Below are 16,697 nucleotides of genomic sequence, written 5' to 3' on the forward strand. Positions count from 1 at the left end.
GGTTCACGCCATTCTCCTGCCTCAGCCTCCCGAGTAGCTGGGACTACAGGCGCCCGCCACCACGCCCGGCTAGTTTTTTTTGTGTTTTTTTAGTAGAGATGGGGTTTCACCATGTTAGCCAGGATGGTCTCGATCTCCTGACCTCGTGATCCACCCGTCTCGGCCTCCCAAAGTGCTGGGATTACAGGCTTGAGCCGCCGTGCCCGGCCCACCCAGCTAATTTTTAATTTTTTGTAGAGATGTGGTCTCGCTATGTTGCCTAAGCTGGTCTCAAACTCCTGGGCTCAAGCAGTCCTCCCTCCTCAGCCTCCTGAATAGCTGGGATTACAGGCACATGCCACCATGCCCAACAAAAGATTTTTCTGAAATCACAGCATGTGTCAAAGTCAAAGCCATGACTAAGGCTGTGAATTCTTGAGTCTGCCATATGTCTGTGCCAGCAGCTCATTTTTGGACTTTCCATTTTCTTTCAGAGAATGAGATTCAGATTCTGTTGAGCTGAGAAGAAGATATAGAAAGATATAAAATAAAAACAAATACTTGGATAATTTAAAGTAAGATCTAGTTGCTGGAGGGATTTTTTTTCCTCCAGGAAATTAAAATTACTGAGAGATTTTCCCAGAGGGCTAATATTCCCTTCATGCAGTGTCTGAGAGGGAAGGACTTTTTTTTTCTTGGTAAACATGTATACACTCAGTGTTAAATTGAGTGCATCTCATTTCATATGTAGTGGCTTACCCATTGGCACTACCCTTTTCCTGTTATATCCAGTTTCTATTAAAATAGGTTAATTAAAATTTTTAAATGAAATTATTCTTTCTCCTTATCATTCTGACAGTTTGCTGTCTCCTAAGTGAAAAGTCAGTCACTGAGTTTGGACAGTTGTAGTTCCAGTAAGAGGTCTCAGTCCCAAGCACCCACTGAGCACGCCGCAGGTACCAGGCACTTTGCATGTGTTAATTCTGTTCTCATGCCATGTACATTATGCCCACTTTACAGATCAAGAAATACGTGCTCAGAAAGGCAAAGCTGCACAGCTTGAAGCAGACAAGACTATGATCTGTGGTCTGTTGTTATAACCTATCCTTTTTCTACTTATTTGTAACATATTTGCAGGCTGGGGGCCAGGTCTGGCCTGAAGACAAAATTGATCATAATTTTGATGAAGATAGAGGTACTTTTGCTGCTGGCAACTACTTACTGTGGCTCACTATGTGCTAGACACTATTCTGAGTGCCTTATCCACTTATTCCTCCCCACAGCTCTGTGAGGTAGGGATTGTTTTTGTCCCCATTTTCCAGATGAGCAAGTGAAGGCACACAAGGTTAAGTACTTTGCCCACATTAGTAAGTGGTAAAGCCAGGATTCAAACTTAGGTAGTGAGGCTCTCCGGGGTCAGTGCTCATAATCATGACCTTTCATTTTTCACTGGTGTCATACTGCATTATTTTTTAAAGAAATTATGATTGAAAACTTGGGAGATTTTACATAAAAATACAGATTTCCAGCTTGTCTTGAAAAGTCAGAAGTTTGGCAACCCCAAGTCCACTCTCCTCCAGGGCACAAACTGGCACTGAGTGCCCAGCTCCCTTCAGCCTAGACCCACTCTCTACACATCTCATTTGCATCTCTGGCCTGGCACTGGTGCACGGAGGAGTATGTAGCCGGAGACTGCCCCACTCTCTGCTCATTGGCTTCCGGCAACACCTGTCCTAGGAGCCAGAGGTTCTAGTGATTCTGGAACATGGCAGGTTCAAACCAAGAAAGGGGTAGAGTAATTCCCAACTGAAATTAGAACTTTTTAAACAATTGATTTTCTACATCATTTTTTCTTTTAGTTGGTAAGAGAACTCTTAGTGTCTTTGTCTTTAAAGTGTAGTTATTATAGCACTGGAATCTTCATCACCTGGGTACTTTAAAAGTGTGCATTTTGGAACCTTACCCCAAACCTGTTTCCTGGAGGACAGAGCCAGAAATAACACATTTTAACAATCTCTCCAGGTGATTCTTTTATGCACTTAAGTGTGAAAAGTCTACTTTCCAAGATATGCCAGAAATGAGTATTTGTTGGCTTCTAGAGAATTAAAGGTGACTCTTTTAATTCTTGCCAGGTTTTGAATTTATTTTGTTATTGATTAGTCATTTCAAAATTTTTCTTCTGTGTTGGCCTAGTTCCTTTCTGTTCCCTTACTTATAGTTGATCTATTAATCTGCACTCTTGGATGCAAGTTGCAAAATTAACTCAAATTATTTAAGCAGGAAAGTGAATTTGGGAGTTCAAGCAATCAAAACGATGGGCATCCTTGATTTCAGGTACGAAATCAGAGATCAGAGGCTCAGTCTGGGATATTAGATGACTTTCTCCATCTTTCACCTCTCCTTTCCTCTGTGTGGACTTAATTCTCTGGCAGGTCATGTCAAGCTATGTCAAGATGGCTGCCAATACCTGCAGCATGAGAACCTATTAGCAAATAGGCTCCAGCCTCAAGCAACCACCTCTGGCTTCATGGTTCCAGTAAATCTTCCATGTCTGACATTCAAATTTCTTTGCCTTAGATCACATACCTATTCCTGACCTAATAACAAAGATAAAAATGATAGAATACTCCAGATTGGCAAGGAGTACGATGTGGAGCCAGGAGTAGGTCCCCTCCTGGACCATGTGGGACCTGGAGTGGAGGGAAGCACCACAAGGATGCCTGAGTGGTGCTAGCAGGAGAAGAGCAGGTAGATGCAGGGCTGGGAATACCTACAGGCAGCCTCCTCAAGGGTAGTATGTCTTTGGTGGTGGTGGTGGTTTAGTAGGCTTAGCATGTCCTCCATCCAGCTTTTAGATTACCTTTACTCTCATGTGTGTCATTGGGAGCTTCTCATCAGAGAAAGCTTTGAAAACAGCCTTTTATCATTCTTCAGTCTGTTTTCACTAAATCAGAAATGTCTACAGAATTACTGTGGGAGATAGAAATTTGCTACATACCCTGATTATTCAATTTTAAAGCCCCATAGAGATTGACATTTAATATCATCGGCCTCTATAAAAATTCAACCAGAATGTCAACAATGCCATTTGGGGATACTTTGATGACATCACCCCTGATGTTTCTAGTTAATAAGAAGGCAAGGAGACTCAAGTATTTCGAGCCTTCTTTTAAGACTCAAGTCGTATCAGTCCGCCCACATGATACTGTTCTCGGGGTAACTGTCTGGGTTTTCACAGGAAGATAACTTTTCCAAAAGAGGTTCCAATCTGACTCACTGGTGTAGCTCTCTCCATATTCTAAACTTTTGTATATGTTTCAGCTTAATTTACCATTCTTTGATCTTTGCCTGTGTCTACCAAAGATATTTATACAAATATAAAAATAACATAAAATAATTATACAAGAATGGGTCATAATGCCACTGTGTCTGTGTTTTCACCCTGGATACATTTTTGTGCCCAAACATCTTCTGAATAATGAAATCAAGTGATACCTATGGAATGAGGGTGCAGATCCATCTGTGTTTTAATGGCCTTCTTAGTTTAAGAGTTTGAGTCATGAATTTGTTTCTTCTTTGACATTTCCAAGATTGTGAGCAATACATTACTTGGGATTTTTTTCCCCTTCCTCATAAGTAAAATAAGTTTCATTGATCATTTCGATGCTTTCTAATTAAGGGACAGACATCTAAATAAAGTAGAAGTAATAGTTAATGGCCAGGAATTAGGAAAGGATAAGAGCGTTTAAGAATATAGATGTGTAAGGCCGAGACGGGTGGATCACCAGGTCAGGAGATCGAGACCATCCTGGCCTACACGGTGAAACCCCGTCTCTACTAAAAAATACAAAAAACTAGCCGGGCGAGATGGCGGGCGCCTGTATTCCCAGCTGCTCGGGAGGCTGAGGCAGGAGAATGGCGTAAACCCGGGAGGCGGAGCTTGCAGTGAGCTGAGATCTGGCCACTGCACTCCAGCCTGGGCGACAGAGCGAGACTCCGTCTCAGACAAAAAAAAAAAAAAAGAATATAGATGTGTAGCCGGGCGCGGTGGCTCAAGCCTGTAATTCCAGCACTTTGGGAGGCCGAGACGGGCGGATCACGAGGTCAGGAGATCGAGACCATCCTGGCTAACACGGTGAAACCCCGTCTGTACTAAAAATACAAAAAAATTAGCCAGGCGAGGTGGCGGGCGCCTGTAGTCCCAGCTACTCGGGAGGCTGAGGCAGGAGAATGGCGCGAACCCAGGAGGCGCAGCTTGCAGTGAGCTGAGATCCGGCCACTGCACTACAGTCTGGGTGACAGAGGGAGACTCCGTCTCAGAAAAAAAAAAAAAAAAAAGAATATAGATGTGTATAGTTGCATACTTCCCAGGTATGGGTTATGATTGCTGAATACCTTTTTCTTCCCCCCCTCTCTTTCTCTCTCTCTCTCTCACCTCTTCACATGTTTAAGCAGCCGATTCTGGTGAACAAGACGAGCACACTCTCCAAGAAACAGCATTACCACCTGTGAATAATAGCATCATCGCTGCTCCCATCACGGACCCTTCTCAGAAGTTCCCTCAATACCTACCTCTTTCTGCAGAGGATAATTTAGGTCCTCTACCTGAAAACTGGGAGATGGCCTATACCGAAAATGGAGAAGTCTATTTTATAGAGTAAAGTATACCATTATTTCTACCTAAATCTCTCTTTCTTTTCCCTTCCTTTCCTCTGTCTAGCAGCTGCCAATGTAAACTACATTTAAGGAATTGATCACCCACTGATGGTATTTTTTAATAAGGTTTAATAAGTTTTGCATACAAAGGTAATTAATTATCTACTTATTGATTCTGAACAGTTTAAGGAAGCATAAAGTTAATCATTTCCCTAAAGGTTTAGACAACTACATTATGGTATATAGAAATTATGACATAATATTTAAAGAGCATATTTAACCATTAAAAATAGTAAATATGTTGCTTTTTTTTTCTTAATTGAACTGCAATGTCCTTATTGTTTTAAGACTTCTTCATATATTCTGGATACAATTCCTTTATCATATATGTGATTTGTATGCATTTTCTCCAACTCCAGCTTTTCTTTTCATTGTCTCAACTATGTCTTTCAAAGAGCAAAACTTCCTAATTTTGATGAAGTCTGATTTATCAGTTTTCTTTTTAGTCAATTGTGCTTTTTCTGTAGTAGCTAGGAAATCTTTGCCTAACACAGTCAAAAATATTTTCATTTTTTACATTTTGTGTTTAGGTCTGCAATACACAAGTTAATATTTTTACATGGTGCAAGGTGTATGAATTAAGATTTGAGAACAGACAGACAGGAAAGTCTTTCAGATTTATAAAATGTAAATGCTATATAGTTAAACATTTAATAATCTTTTCTGAAAAGGAAAAGAAAAAAGGCTACATTTTAAACCATTCTGGAAAATCTAAGATAATGTGGTTTTCCTAACCAACAGTAGTCAGTTTTTAAATGCAGTATTTTGACTGTATTATCCTATCATTGAGATTCATCATGTTTTAATGTACCACTAAGAAAAAGAAAATGCCTGATTAAATTATCTAAAAAATGAAACCACAGCTTCATCTATTATACTCACATAGATTGAAATTGATCTACTGTTAAGTCAACAATAACAAAGGGGAGGACATTGCAGAAAACTATGAGAAGGATCTCAATTTTGCAAAATATGCACGTATACACACATATCCTACATCTATTCTGTGTGTACATTTGTTTCTGTTAATGTGTAGATCAAGTTCTAGACGCAGAAAGTTCTAGAAGTATCTATTAACAGTTGGGTTTGAGTTAAGTAAATAACTTACTTTCTAACCAGATGTTTCATTGATGTGGGTCGTGAATTTTTTATACTTTGTGTGTGTGTGTATACACACACTTATTTATTTATTTATTTATTTATTTATTTATTTATTTATTTATTTATTTATTTCCCTTCCTGAGATGGGGCCTCACTGTATTGCCTGGGCTGGAGTGCCGTGGCATGATCATAGCTCACTGCAGCCTCTACCTCCTGGGCTTAAGTGATCCTCCCACCTCAGCCTCCCAAAGTGCTGGAATTACAGGTGTGAGTCACTAAGCCTGGCATACTTAAGCATATGTTTTATAATTAGAAAAAAACAATGAAAATTAGGTAGTATGATTTTTCTAAACATATGGGAGTTAGAGAAAAGACTTGGATCTCAGAACACCCTCTTGGACAGCCGGATACAGTGGCTCACGCCTGTAGTCCCAGCATTTTGGGAGGCCAAGGCAGGCAGATCATCTGAAGTCACGAATTCTAGACCAGCCTGGCCAACATGGTGAAACTCCATCTCTATTTAAAGATACAAAAATTAGCCAGGTATGGTGGTGCATGCCTATAGTTCCAGCCACTTGAGAGGCTGAGGCAGGAGAATCACTTGAACCTGCCAGATGGAGGTTGCAGTGAGCAGAGATCGCACCACTGCATAGCTTGGGTAACAGAGCAAGGCTCTGTCTCAAAAAAAAAAAACAAAAAAAAAACAATACCCTCTGTGAGAACCTACCCAGGAAGAATTCTGAGATAAGTGAATTAGAGTTTCTGTGCTATTTTCTAGCTAGAGGGAGGGGACAACTCATGTTTCTGTCTTCATGTTAATGACAACTGCTTTTTAAAGATAAGGATAAAAGAAGTAGTCTTTTCTTGAGAGTCAAGAAGTGTATCAATTAAGAGCTCAACTAAAGGGTGATGTTGTTTCTATCATTTACAAGTTATTTGACCTTAGGAGCTTTAGTTTACCTCTTGCGTCTCAGTTTTCTATATATATATGTAAAAAGAGAACATGAATACTATGAATTGTACCTACCTTGTCAAACTGTTGGTAAGAATTAGAGGAGATAGAGAAACTAAAGTTCTTGGGCTAGTACTAATTAGTGATCACTACTGTTATTGTTACCATTTTCATCATCATTAGCTGTGGTTATTCTGAGGAGTTTAAACATTGTTATAAAAATGGATGCCAACCATAAAATCAGGATGTTTTACTTAGCTTTTGCAATAAATTGCCTTTGAAATTATGTCACATTAGTAAAGAAGAATTATGCTGAGAAAAGGGAAGGATATTAGGTGTTCCTGGTACAGATTAATCTGTGAAACTCAGATTCTTAGAAAAGAATGTACCAGTAATTTTGTTCAAAACTAACTTGATCCATTGGAAAAAGGGAAGTTGGATATCTTGATGGTTAGCAGGATGCTGGCGTTCTAAACTATGGCTGGCTTTCAAGAGAATGTAGTGATTTACCTAGTTTTTATAACTTAGCTTTTAGGTGATGTAAAGCCAATGTTTCACTTGCCTAAGGTTTAGTAGAAAAATTATACAAAAATGTGGCTTATGATAATTATGGGATTTGTTTGCGACTATCAAATTCCACATATATTAAGTGATTAGATACATATCATTTATATTTTTAGCCTAAATTGTATATACCGGTTACTTTGTTTTCATGTGTTTTTCATTCTAAAAATCTTCTTTTTAGGATATCTTACATTGAATAGCAAATTAAACCGCATTAGAACCAGATCTACCTTGTTTATACATGTGCGTGTGTGTACATTCACACGCAAAAATATATACATTTGTTTTATAGTTTTTGGGAAATTGAAGAAATAGTAGAAATTTAAAAGAACTGTGAAAAATCAAGCATTGATTTATAAACCTTTGACGTTGTACAGCAAATAAACATAAGAAGTCTTTGAAAGGAAGAGCAAATAAGACAGACTTGCTAGGGAACCTGGGATCAAAGGAATACTAGGTGATGAGTTCCCTTTCTGTTTTACTTCATTTATCCAGACTTAGAGCTAAAGAGCCAGCAACCCAGAAATACTAACAGATGGAGGCAAATAAAGCCCTAATAAAAGCCTGCTGTCTCTAGCCAAAGGATCAGGAAAGGGGCATCCTACAAGACAGAAAACTTTTATTCAACAACCATTCTACTCTAGCAACAGCACAGAAAAACCTGTGGTCCCACGCCCCGAGGGTAGAAGCTTAGACTTCTATCCTGGACAGGCTGTGTGACTAGAAGCTGAAACTTCCCTGCTGGGTGGTGTCAGAAAACGCCAAGTGTAGAGCTGGCACTTTGCATCCAGGCAGTAAGGAGATTCCCCTTATTTCCACATAGATTTAGTGGAGACCACTTGAGGGAACTCAGGACTTCCACCCCACCTGGCAGTAATGAAACACCCTCTTCCTCCCCACTGGTGTGATGTCAGAGGAGGTTTAGAGGAGAATCAGGATTTTTACCACCATCCAGTGGTAAAGAGCCGACCCTCTCCGTGTGGAGTCAGAGAGGCCACCTTGTGAGCAATAGTGAGATAGTCCTACCCCTCCCAGCCTAGCTGGTATCAACAAAGGCCTAGAGGGGAGCTCAAGCCACCATCCCCACCCAGCAGTAAGAAGGAGCCCATTCCCCTCTCCGGTGTCAACAAAAGCCAAGTGAGGACCCCACCTAAAAGTAACAGATAACCCCCTTTCCTCTTTTCAGCCATATTAGGAAAAGCCAATAGAAGGTTTAAGATCCAGACCCCTATAATGTAATACCAAAAAGATCCACATTAATAAAAAAAAAAAAAAATCACTTGTTATCCTAAGAATCAGGAAGATATCAAAATGAGTGAAAAAAGGTGATGAGTAAATACCAACGCAGGGATAATAGCACTGTTAGAATTACGTAACAGATTTTAATGCAGCCATTATAAAATTACTTCATCAAGCAGTTATACCATGCTTAAGCCAAATAGAAAATTAGAATATTTCAGCCAAAAATAGAAAGTCTCAGCAAAGCCATAGAAGATTTAAAAAAACAATAGTAATTTTTCAACTGAAAATTACAATAGCCAAAACAAAAAGCTTAGTAGATGGATTCAACAGCAGAAGAGAGTGGGGAGAGGAAAGAATCTGTGGACCTGAAAATAGAAATTACCCAATAAGAACAACAGAGAGGAAAATCAACTGGGGGAAAAAAAAACGACCAAAAATACAAACAAACAGAGCTTCAGGGGCACTTGGAACAATAACAAAAGATCTAACATTTATTTCATTGGAGTCCCAGGGGAAGAGAAAGTGGGTGGGACTGAAAAGAAAAGTACTTGAAGAACTAATGGTTGAAAATTTTCTGAATTTGGCAAAAGAAATAAACCTACAGATTCAGTAAGCTGGCTGAACCCAAAGAAAACTACAGCAAGAGGGTCGGAGCAAGATGGCTGAATAGGAACAGCTCCAGTCTCCAGCTCCCAGCGCGAGGGACACAGAAGACAGGTGATTTCTGCATTTTCAACTGAGGTACTGGGTTCATCTCACTAGGGAGTGCCGGACAATCAGTGCTGGTCAGCTGCTGCAGCCCGACCAGCAAGAGCTGAAGCAGGGCGAGGCATCACCTCACCTGGGAAGTGCAAGGGGGAAGTGAATCCCTTTTCCTAGCCAGGGTAACTGAGACAAACAACACCTGGAAAATCGGGTAACTCCCACCCCAATACTGCGCTTTACCAAGGGTCTTAGCAAATGGGCACACCAGGAGATTGTATCCCATACCTGGCCGGGAGGGTCCCATGCCCACGGAGCCTCCCTCATTGCTAGCACAGCAGTCTGTGATCTAACAGCAAGGCAGCAGCGAGGTTGGGGGAGGGGTGCCCGCCATTGCTGAGGCTTAAGTAGGTAAACAAAGCTGCTGGGAAGCTGGCACTGGGTGGAGCTCACAGCAGCTCAAAGAGCCCTGTCTGTCTCTGTAGACTCCACCTCTGGGGACAGGGCACAGTTAAACAACAACAACAACAACAAAAAGCAGCAGAAACCTCTGCAGACGCAAACGACTCTGTCTGACAGCTTTGAAGAGAGCAGTGAATCTCCCAACACGGAGGTTGAGATCTGAGAACGGACAGACTGCCTGCTCAAGTGGGTCCCTGACCCCTGAGTAGCCTAACTGGGAGACATCCCCCACTAGGGGCAGACCGACACCCCACACCTCACACGGTGGAGTACACCTCTGAGAGGAAGCTTCCAAAGCAAGAATCAGACAGGTGCACTCGCTGTTCAGCAATATTCTATCTTCTGCAACCTCTGCTGCTGATACCCAGGCAAACAGGGTCTGGAGTGGACCTCAAGCAATCTCCAACAGACCTATAGCTGAGGGTCCTGACAGTCAGAAGGAAACCTATCAAACAGGAAGGACACCTATATCAAAACCCCATCAGTACGTCACCATCATCAAAGACCAGTGACAGATAAAACCACAAAGATGGGGAAAAAGCAGGGCAGAAAAGCTGGAAATTCAAAAAATAAGAGCGCATCTCCCCCTTCAAAGGAATGCAGCTCATCGCCAGCAACGGATCAAAGCTGGACAGAGAATGACTTTGACAAGATGAGAGAAGAAGGCTTCAGTCCATCAAACGTCTCAGAGCTAAAGGAGGAATTACGTACCCAGCGCAAAGAAACTAAAAATCTTGAAAAAAGAGTGGAAGAAGTGATAACTAGAATAATTAATGCAGAGAAGGCCATAAATAAACTGGTAGAGATGAAAACCATGACACGAGAAATACGTGACAAATGCATAAGCTTCAGTAACCGACTCGATCAACTGAAAGAAAGAGTATCAGCGATTGAGGATAAAATGAATGAAATGAAGTGAGAAGAGAAATCTAAAGAAAAAAGAAGAAAAAGAAATAAACAAAGCCTGCAAGAAGTATGGGATTATGTAAAAAGACCAAATCTATGTCTGATTGGGGTACCTGAAAGTGAGGGGGAAAACGGAACCAAGTTGGAAAACACTCTTCAGGATATCATCCAGGAGAACTTCCCCAACCTAGTAGGGCAGGCCAACATTCAAATTCAGGAAATACAGAGAATGCCACAAAGATACTCCTTAAGAAGAGCAACTCTAAGACACATAATTGCCAGATTCACCAAAATTGAAACGAAGGAAAAAATCTTAAGGGCAACCAGAGAGAAAGGTCGGGTTACCCACAAAGGGAAGCCCATCAGACTAACAGCAGATCTCTCGGCAGAAACTCTACAAGCCAGAAGAGAGTGGGGGCCAATATTCAACATTCTTAAAGAAGAGAATTCTAAACCCAGAATTTCATATCCAGCCAAACTAAGTTTCATAAGTGAAGGAGAAATAAAATCCTTTACAGATAAGCAAATGCTTAGAGATTTTATCACCACCAGGCCTGCCTTACAAGAGACCCTGAAGGAAGCACTAAACATGGAAAGGAACAACCAGTACCAGCCATTGCAAAAACATGCCAAAATGTAAAGACCATTGAGGCTAGGAAGAAACTGCATCAACTAACGAGCAAAATAACCAGTTAATATCATAATGGCAGGATCAAGTTCACACATAACAATATTAACCTTAAATGTTAATGGACTAAATGCTCCAATTAAAAGACACAGACTGGCAAACTGGATAAAGAGTCAAGACCCATCAGTTTGCTGTGTTCAGGAGACCCATCTCACATGCAGAGACATACATAGGCTCAAAATAAAGGGATGGAGAAAGATCTACCAAGCAAATGGAGAACAAAAAAAAGCAGAGGTTGCAATACTAGTCTCTGATAAAACAGACTAAACCATCAAACATCTAAAGAGACAAGGAAGGCCATTACATAATGGCAAAGGGATCAATTCAACAGGAAGAGCTAACGATCCTAAATATATATGCACCCAATACAGGAGGACCCAGATTCGTAAGCAAGTCCTTAGAGACTTACAAAGAGACTTAGACTCCCATACAATAATAATGGGAGACTTCAACCCCCCACTGTCAACATTAGACAGATCAACGAGACAGAAAGTTAAGGATATCCAGGAATTGAACTCATCTCTGCAGCAAGCAGACCTAATAGACATCTACAGAAGTCTCCACCCCAAATCAACAGAATATACATTCTTCTCAGCACCACATCACACTTATTCCAAAATTCACCACATAATTGGAAGTAAGGCACTCCTCAGCAAACGTACAAGAACAGAAATTATAACAAACTGTCTCTCAGACCACAGTGCAATCAAACTAGAACTCAGGACTAAGAAACTCAATCAAAACCACTCAACTACATGGAAACTGAACAGCCTACTCCTGAATGACTACTGAGTACATAACGAAATGAAGGCAGAAATAAAGATGTTCTTTGAAACCAATGAGAACAAAGATACAACATACCAGAATCTCTGGGACACATTTAAAGCAGTGTGTAGAGAGAAATTTATAACACAGTGCCCACAAGAGAAAGCTGGAAAGATCTAAAACTGACACTCTAACATCACAATTAAAAGAACTAGAGAAGCAAGAGCAAACACATTCAAAAACTAGCGTAAGGCAAAAATAACTAAGATCAGAGCAGAACTAAAGGAGATAGAGAAACAAAAAACCCTCCAAAAAATCAATGAATCCAGGAGTTGGTTTTTTGAAAAGATCAACAAAATTGATAGACTGCTAGCAAGACTAATAAAGAAGAAAGAGAAGAATCAAATAGACGCAATAAAAAATGATAAAGGGGTTATCACTACCGACCCTACGGAAATACAAACTACCATCAGAGAATACTATAAACACCTCTACGCAAATCAACTAGAAAATCTAGAAGAAATGGATAATTTCCTGGACACTTACACTCTTCCAAGACTAAACCAGGAAGAAGTTGAATTCCTGAATAGACCAATAGCAGGCTCTGAAATTGAGGCAATAATTAATAGCCTACCAACCAACAAAAGTCCAGGACCAGATGGATTCACAGCCGAATTCTACCAGAGATACAAGGAGGAGCTGGTACCATTCCTTCTGAAACTATTCCAATCAATAGAAAAAGAGGGAATCCTCCCTAACTCATTTTGTGAGGCCAACATCATCCTGATACCAAAGCCTGGCAGAGACACAACAAAAAAAGAGAATTTTAGACCAATATCCCTGATGAACATCGATGCAAAAATCCTCAATAAAATACTGGCAAACCGGATCCAGCAGCACATCAAAAAGCTTATCCTCCATGGTCAAGTGGGCTTCTTCCCTGGGATGCAAGGCGGGTTCAACATTCGCAAATCAATAAACGTAATCCAGCATATAAACAGAACCAAAGACAAAAACCACATGATTATCTCAATAGATGCCGAAAAGGCCTTTGACAAAATTCAACAGCCCTTCATGCTAAAAACTCTCAATAAATTCGGTATTGATGGAACGTATCTCAAAATAATAAGAGCTATTTATGACAAACCCACAGCCAATATCATACTGAATGGGCAAAAACTGGAAAAATTCCCTTTGAAAACTGGCACAAGGCAAGGATGCCCTCTCTCACCACTCCTATTCAACATAGTGTTGGAAGTTCTGGCCAGGGCAATCAGGCAAGAGAAAGAAATAAAAGGTATTCAGTTAGGAAAAGAAGAAGTCAAATTGTCCCTGTTTGCAGATGACATGATTGTATATTTAGAAAACCCCATTGTCTCAGCCCAAAATCTCCTTAAGCTGATAAGAAACTTCAGCAAAGTCTCAGGATACAAAATTAATGTGCAAAAATCACACACATTCTTATGCACCAGTAACAGAGAGCCCAATCATGAATGAACTTCCATTCACAATTGCTTCAAAGAGAATAAAATACCTAGGAATCCAACTTACAAGGGATATAAAGGACCTCTTCAAGGAGAACTACAAACCACTGCTCAGTGAAATCAAAGAGGACACAATCAAATGGAAGAACATACCATGCTCATGGATAGGAAGAATCAATATCGTGAAAATGGCCATACTGCCCAAGGTAATTTACACATTTAATGCCATTCCCATCAAGCTACCAATGAGTTTCTTCACAGAATTGGAAAAAACTGCTTTAAAGTTCATATGAAACCAAAGAAGAGCCCGCATTGCCAAGACAATCCTAAGCCAAAAGAACAAAGCTGGAGGCATCACGCTACCTGACTAACTATACTACAAGGCTACAGTAACCAAAACAGCATGGTACTGGTACCAAAACAGAGATATAGACCAATGGAACAGAACAGAGTCCTCAGAAATAATACCACACATCTACAGCTATCTGATCTTTGACAAACCTGACAAAAACAAGAAATGGGGAAAGGATTCCCTATTTAATAAATGGTGCTGGGAAAATTGGCTAGCCATAAGTAGAAAGCTGAAACTGGATCTTTTCCTTACTCCTTATATGAGAATTAATTCAAGATGGATTACAGACTTAAATGTTAGACCTAATACCATAGAAACCCTCTAAGAAAACCTAGGTAATACCATTCAGGACATAGGCATGGGCAAGGACTTCATGTCTAAAACATCAAAAGTAATGGCAGCAAAAGCCAAAATTGACAAATGAGATCTAATTAAACTAAAGAGCTTCTGCACAGCAAAAGAAACTACCATCAGAGTGAACAGGCAACCTACAGAATGGGAGAAAGTTTTTGCAATCTACTCATCTGACAAAGGGCTAATATCCAGAACCTACAAAGAACTCAAACAAATATACAAGAAAAAAACAAACAACCCCATGAAAAAGTGGGGAAAGGATATGAACAGACATCTCTTAAAAGAAGACATTCATACAGCCAACAGACACATCAAAAAATGCTCATCATCACTGGCCATCAGAGAAATGCAAATCAAAACCACAATGAGATACCATCTCACACCAGTTAGAATGGCAGTCATTAAAAAGTCAGGAAACAGCAGGTGCTGGAGAGGATGTGAAGAAATAGGAACACTTTTACACTGTTGGGGGGATTGTAAACTAGTTCAACCATTATGGAAAACAGTATGGCGATTCCTCAAGGATCTAGAACTAGAAGTGCCATATGACCCAGCCATCCCATTACTGGGCATATACCCAAAGGATTATAAATCTTGCTGCTATAAAGACACATGCACACGTATGTTTATTGCGGCACTATTCACAATAGCAAAGACTTGGAATCAACCGAAATGTCCAACAGTGACAGACTGGATTAAGAAAATGTGGCACATATACACCGTAGAATACTATGTAGCCATAAAAAAGGATGAGTTTGCGTCCTTTGTAGGGACATGGATGCAGCTGGAAACCATCATTCTCAGCAAACTATCACAAGAACAGAAAACCAAACACCGCATGTTCTCACTCATAGGTGGGAACTGAACAATGAGATCACTTGGACATTGGAAGGGGAACATCACACACCGGGGCCTATCACGGGGAGGGGGTAAGGGCGAGGGATTGCATTGGGAGTTATACCTGATGTAAATGACGATTTGATGGGTGCTGACGAGTTGATGGGTGCAGCACACCAACATGGCACAAGTATACATATGTAACAAACCTGCATGTTATGTACATGTACCCTAGAACTTAAAGTATAATAATAATAATAATAATAATAATAATAATAATAAAATTGAAAAAAAAGAGAAAACTATAGCAAGACACATTCATAGTCAAATTTTTGAAAGCTAAAACCAGAAAAACGTTGAAAGCAACAAGAAATGACACCCTATGTATGTTATTGAAACAAGTAAAATGACAGCATATTTGTCATCAGAAGCAACAAAGGCTGAAAGGAAGTGGCATAGCATTTTTATAGTGCTGAAAGAAAAAAGAATTAACCCAGAATTCTACATCCAGTGAAAATATCTTTTAGGAATCAAGGGAAAATGAAAATATTCTTAAATGTAAGAAAACTAAGAAAATTTGCTGCCTGCAGGCCTGCTCTCAATAAATGGCCAAAGGGTGTTCTGTGAACAAAAAGAAAATTCTAAAACAAAACCAAAATTCTAAAAATACAAACAAAAACAATCAGGAAAATAGAAGAATGGAGAAAGTAAAACTATAGATAAATAAAATACTTTTCTTCACCTTTTGAGTTTTCTTTTTTCCCATTTTTATTGAGATATAATTGACATCTCTTTAAATTTTCCAAATTATGTTTAAGTGTTGAAGCAACCATAATACTGTTTAATGGTTCTAAATGTGTGTAGAGAGACTATTTAAGATAATTTATTATAAGTGAGGGAGGGTAAAAGAATATCAATGGAGATAAGGTTTATCTACTTCAGTCAAAGTGGTAAAATGATGATGTCAGTAGACTATAAGATATATTAAATATATTTATAAATTATATATATATAATATGTGCATATGTATGTAACGTAGTGTCTAAAGCAGCCACTTACAAGCTATACAAAGGAGATATACTCAACAGTACTGTAGATATATAAAAATGGAATTCTAAAATATTCATGTAACCCACAGAAAGGCCAGAAAAATAAAACAGAGGAAAGAAAAACAGAACAAAAAAAAAATTACAAGCAAAATGGAAGACTTAAGCCCTAACCTATCAATAACAACATTTAATAAAGTGAACTAAATACAGCAATTTAAAGTTGGGGAATGGCAAAGTGAATTAAAAAGCATGACCTAATTGTGTGCTATCTGTGATGCATTATTTCAAATGTAACAATATAGGTATGTTGAAAGTAAAGGATGGGAAAATATATCTTGCAAATGTTAATCAAAAGAGCAAGAGTTGACATATTAATGTCAGATACAGTAGGAAAATCTCCAATGAATTAGAAGTAAACTAAACAACATACTCTTAAATAATCTATGGGTCAAAGAGGAAGTCTCAAGGGAAATTAAAGATAAGTAAATAAATTGAACTGAATGAAAATGTAAATACAGCACATTAAAATAGGTGCGACACAGTC

At 39.4% G+C, this 16,697-nt stretch overlaps 1 protein-coding gene across 9 annotated transcripts in view; it reads left to right on the forward strand.

Annotated features, from left to right (window-relative positions):
- The window catches only part of MAGI1 (membrane associated guanylate kinase, WW and PDZ domain containing 1), a 685,858-nt gene that overhangs the window by 557,571 nt on the left and 111,590 nt on the right, over positions 1-16,697 (forward strand). For 7 of the 9 annotated variants that reach the window (XM_023200351.2, XM_023200341.2, XM_023200334.2 and 4 more), the window contains exon 5: positions 4,435-4,636. In XM_023200351.2, coding sequence (XP_023056119.1) covers positions 4,435-4,636 — 202 coding nt within the window. Of the gene's footprint in view, positions 1-4,431; positions 4,637-16,697 lie in introns of all 9 variants that reach the window. The other 2 variants (XM_031935182.1, XM_031935183.1) reach the window with 1 other exon arrangement.

The sequence above is a fragment of the Piliocolobus tephrosceles genome, chromosome 2, assembly GCF_002776525.5.
Source record: "Piliocolobus tephrosceles isolate RC106 chromosome 2, ASM277652v3, whole genome shotgun sequence".
Lineage (NCBI taxonomy): Eukaryota > Metazoa > Chordata > Mammalia > Primates > Cercopithecidae > Piliocolobus > Piliocolobus tephrosceles.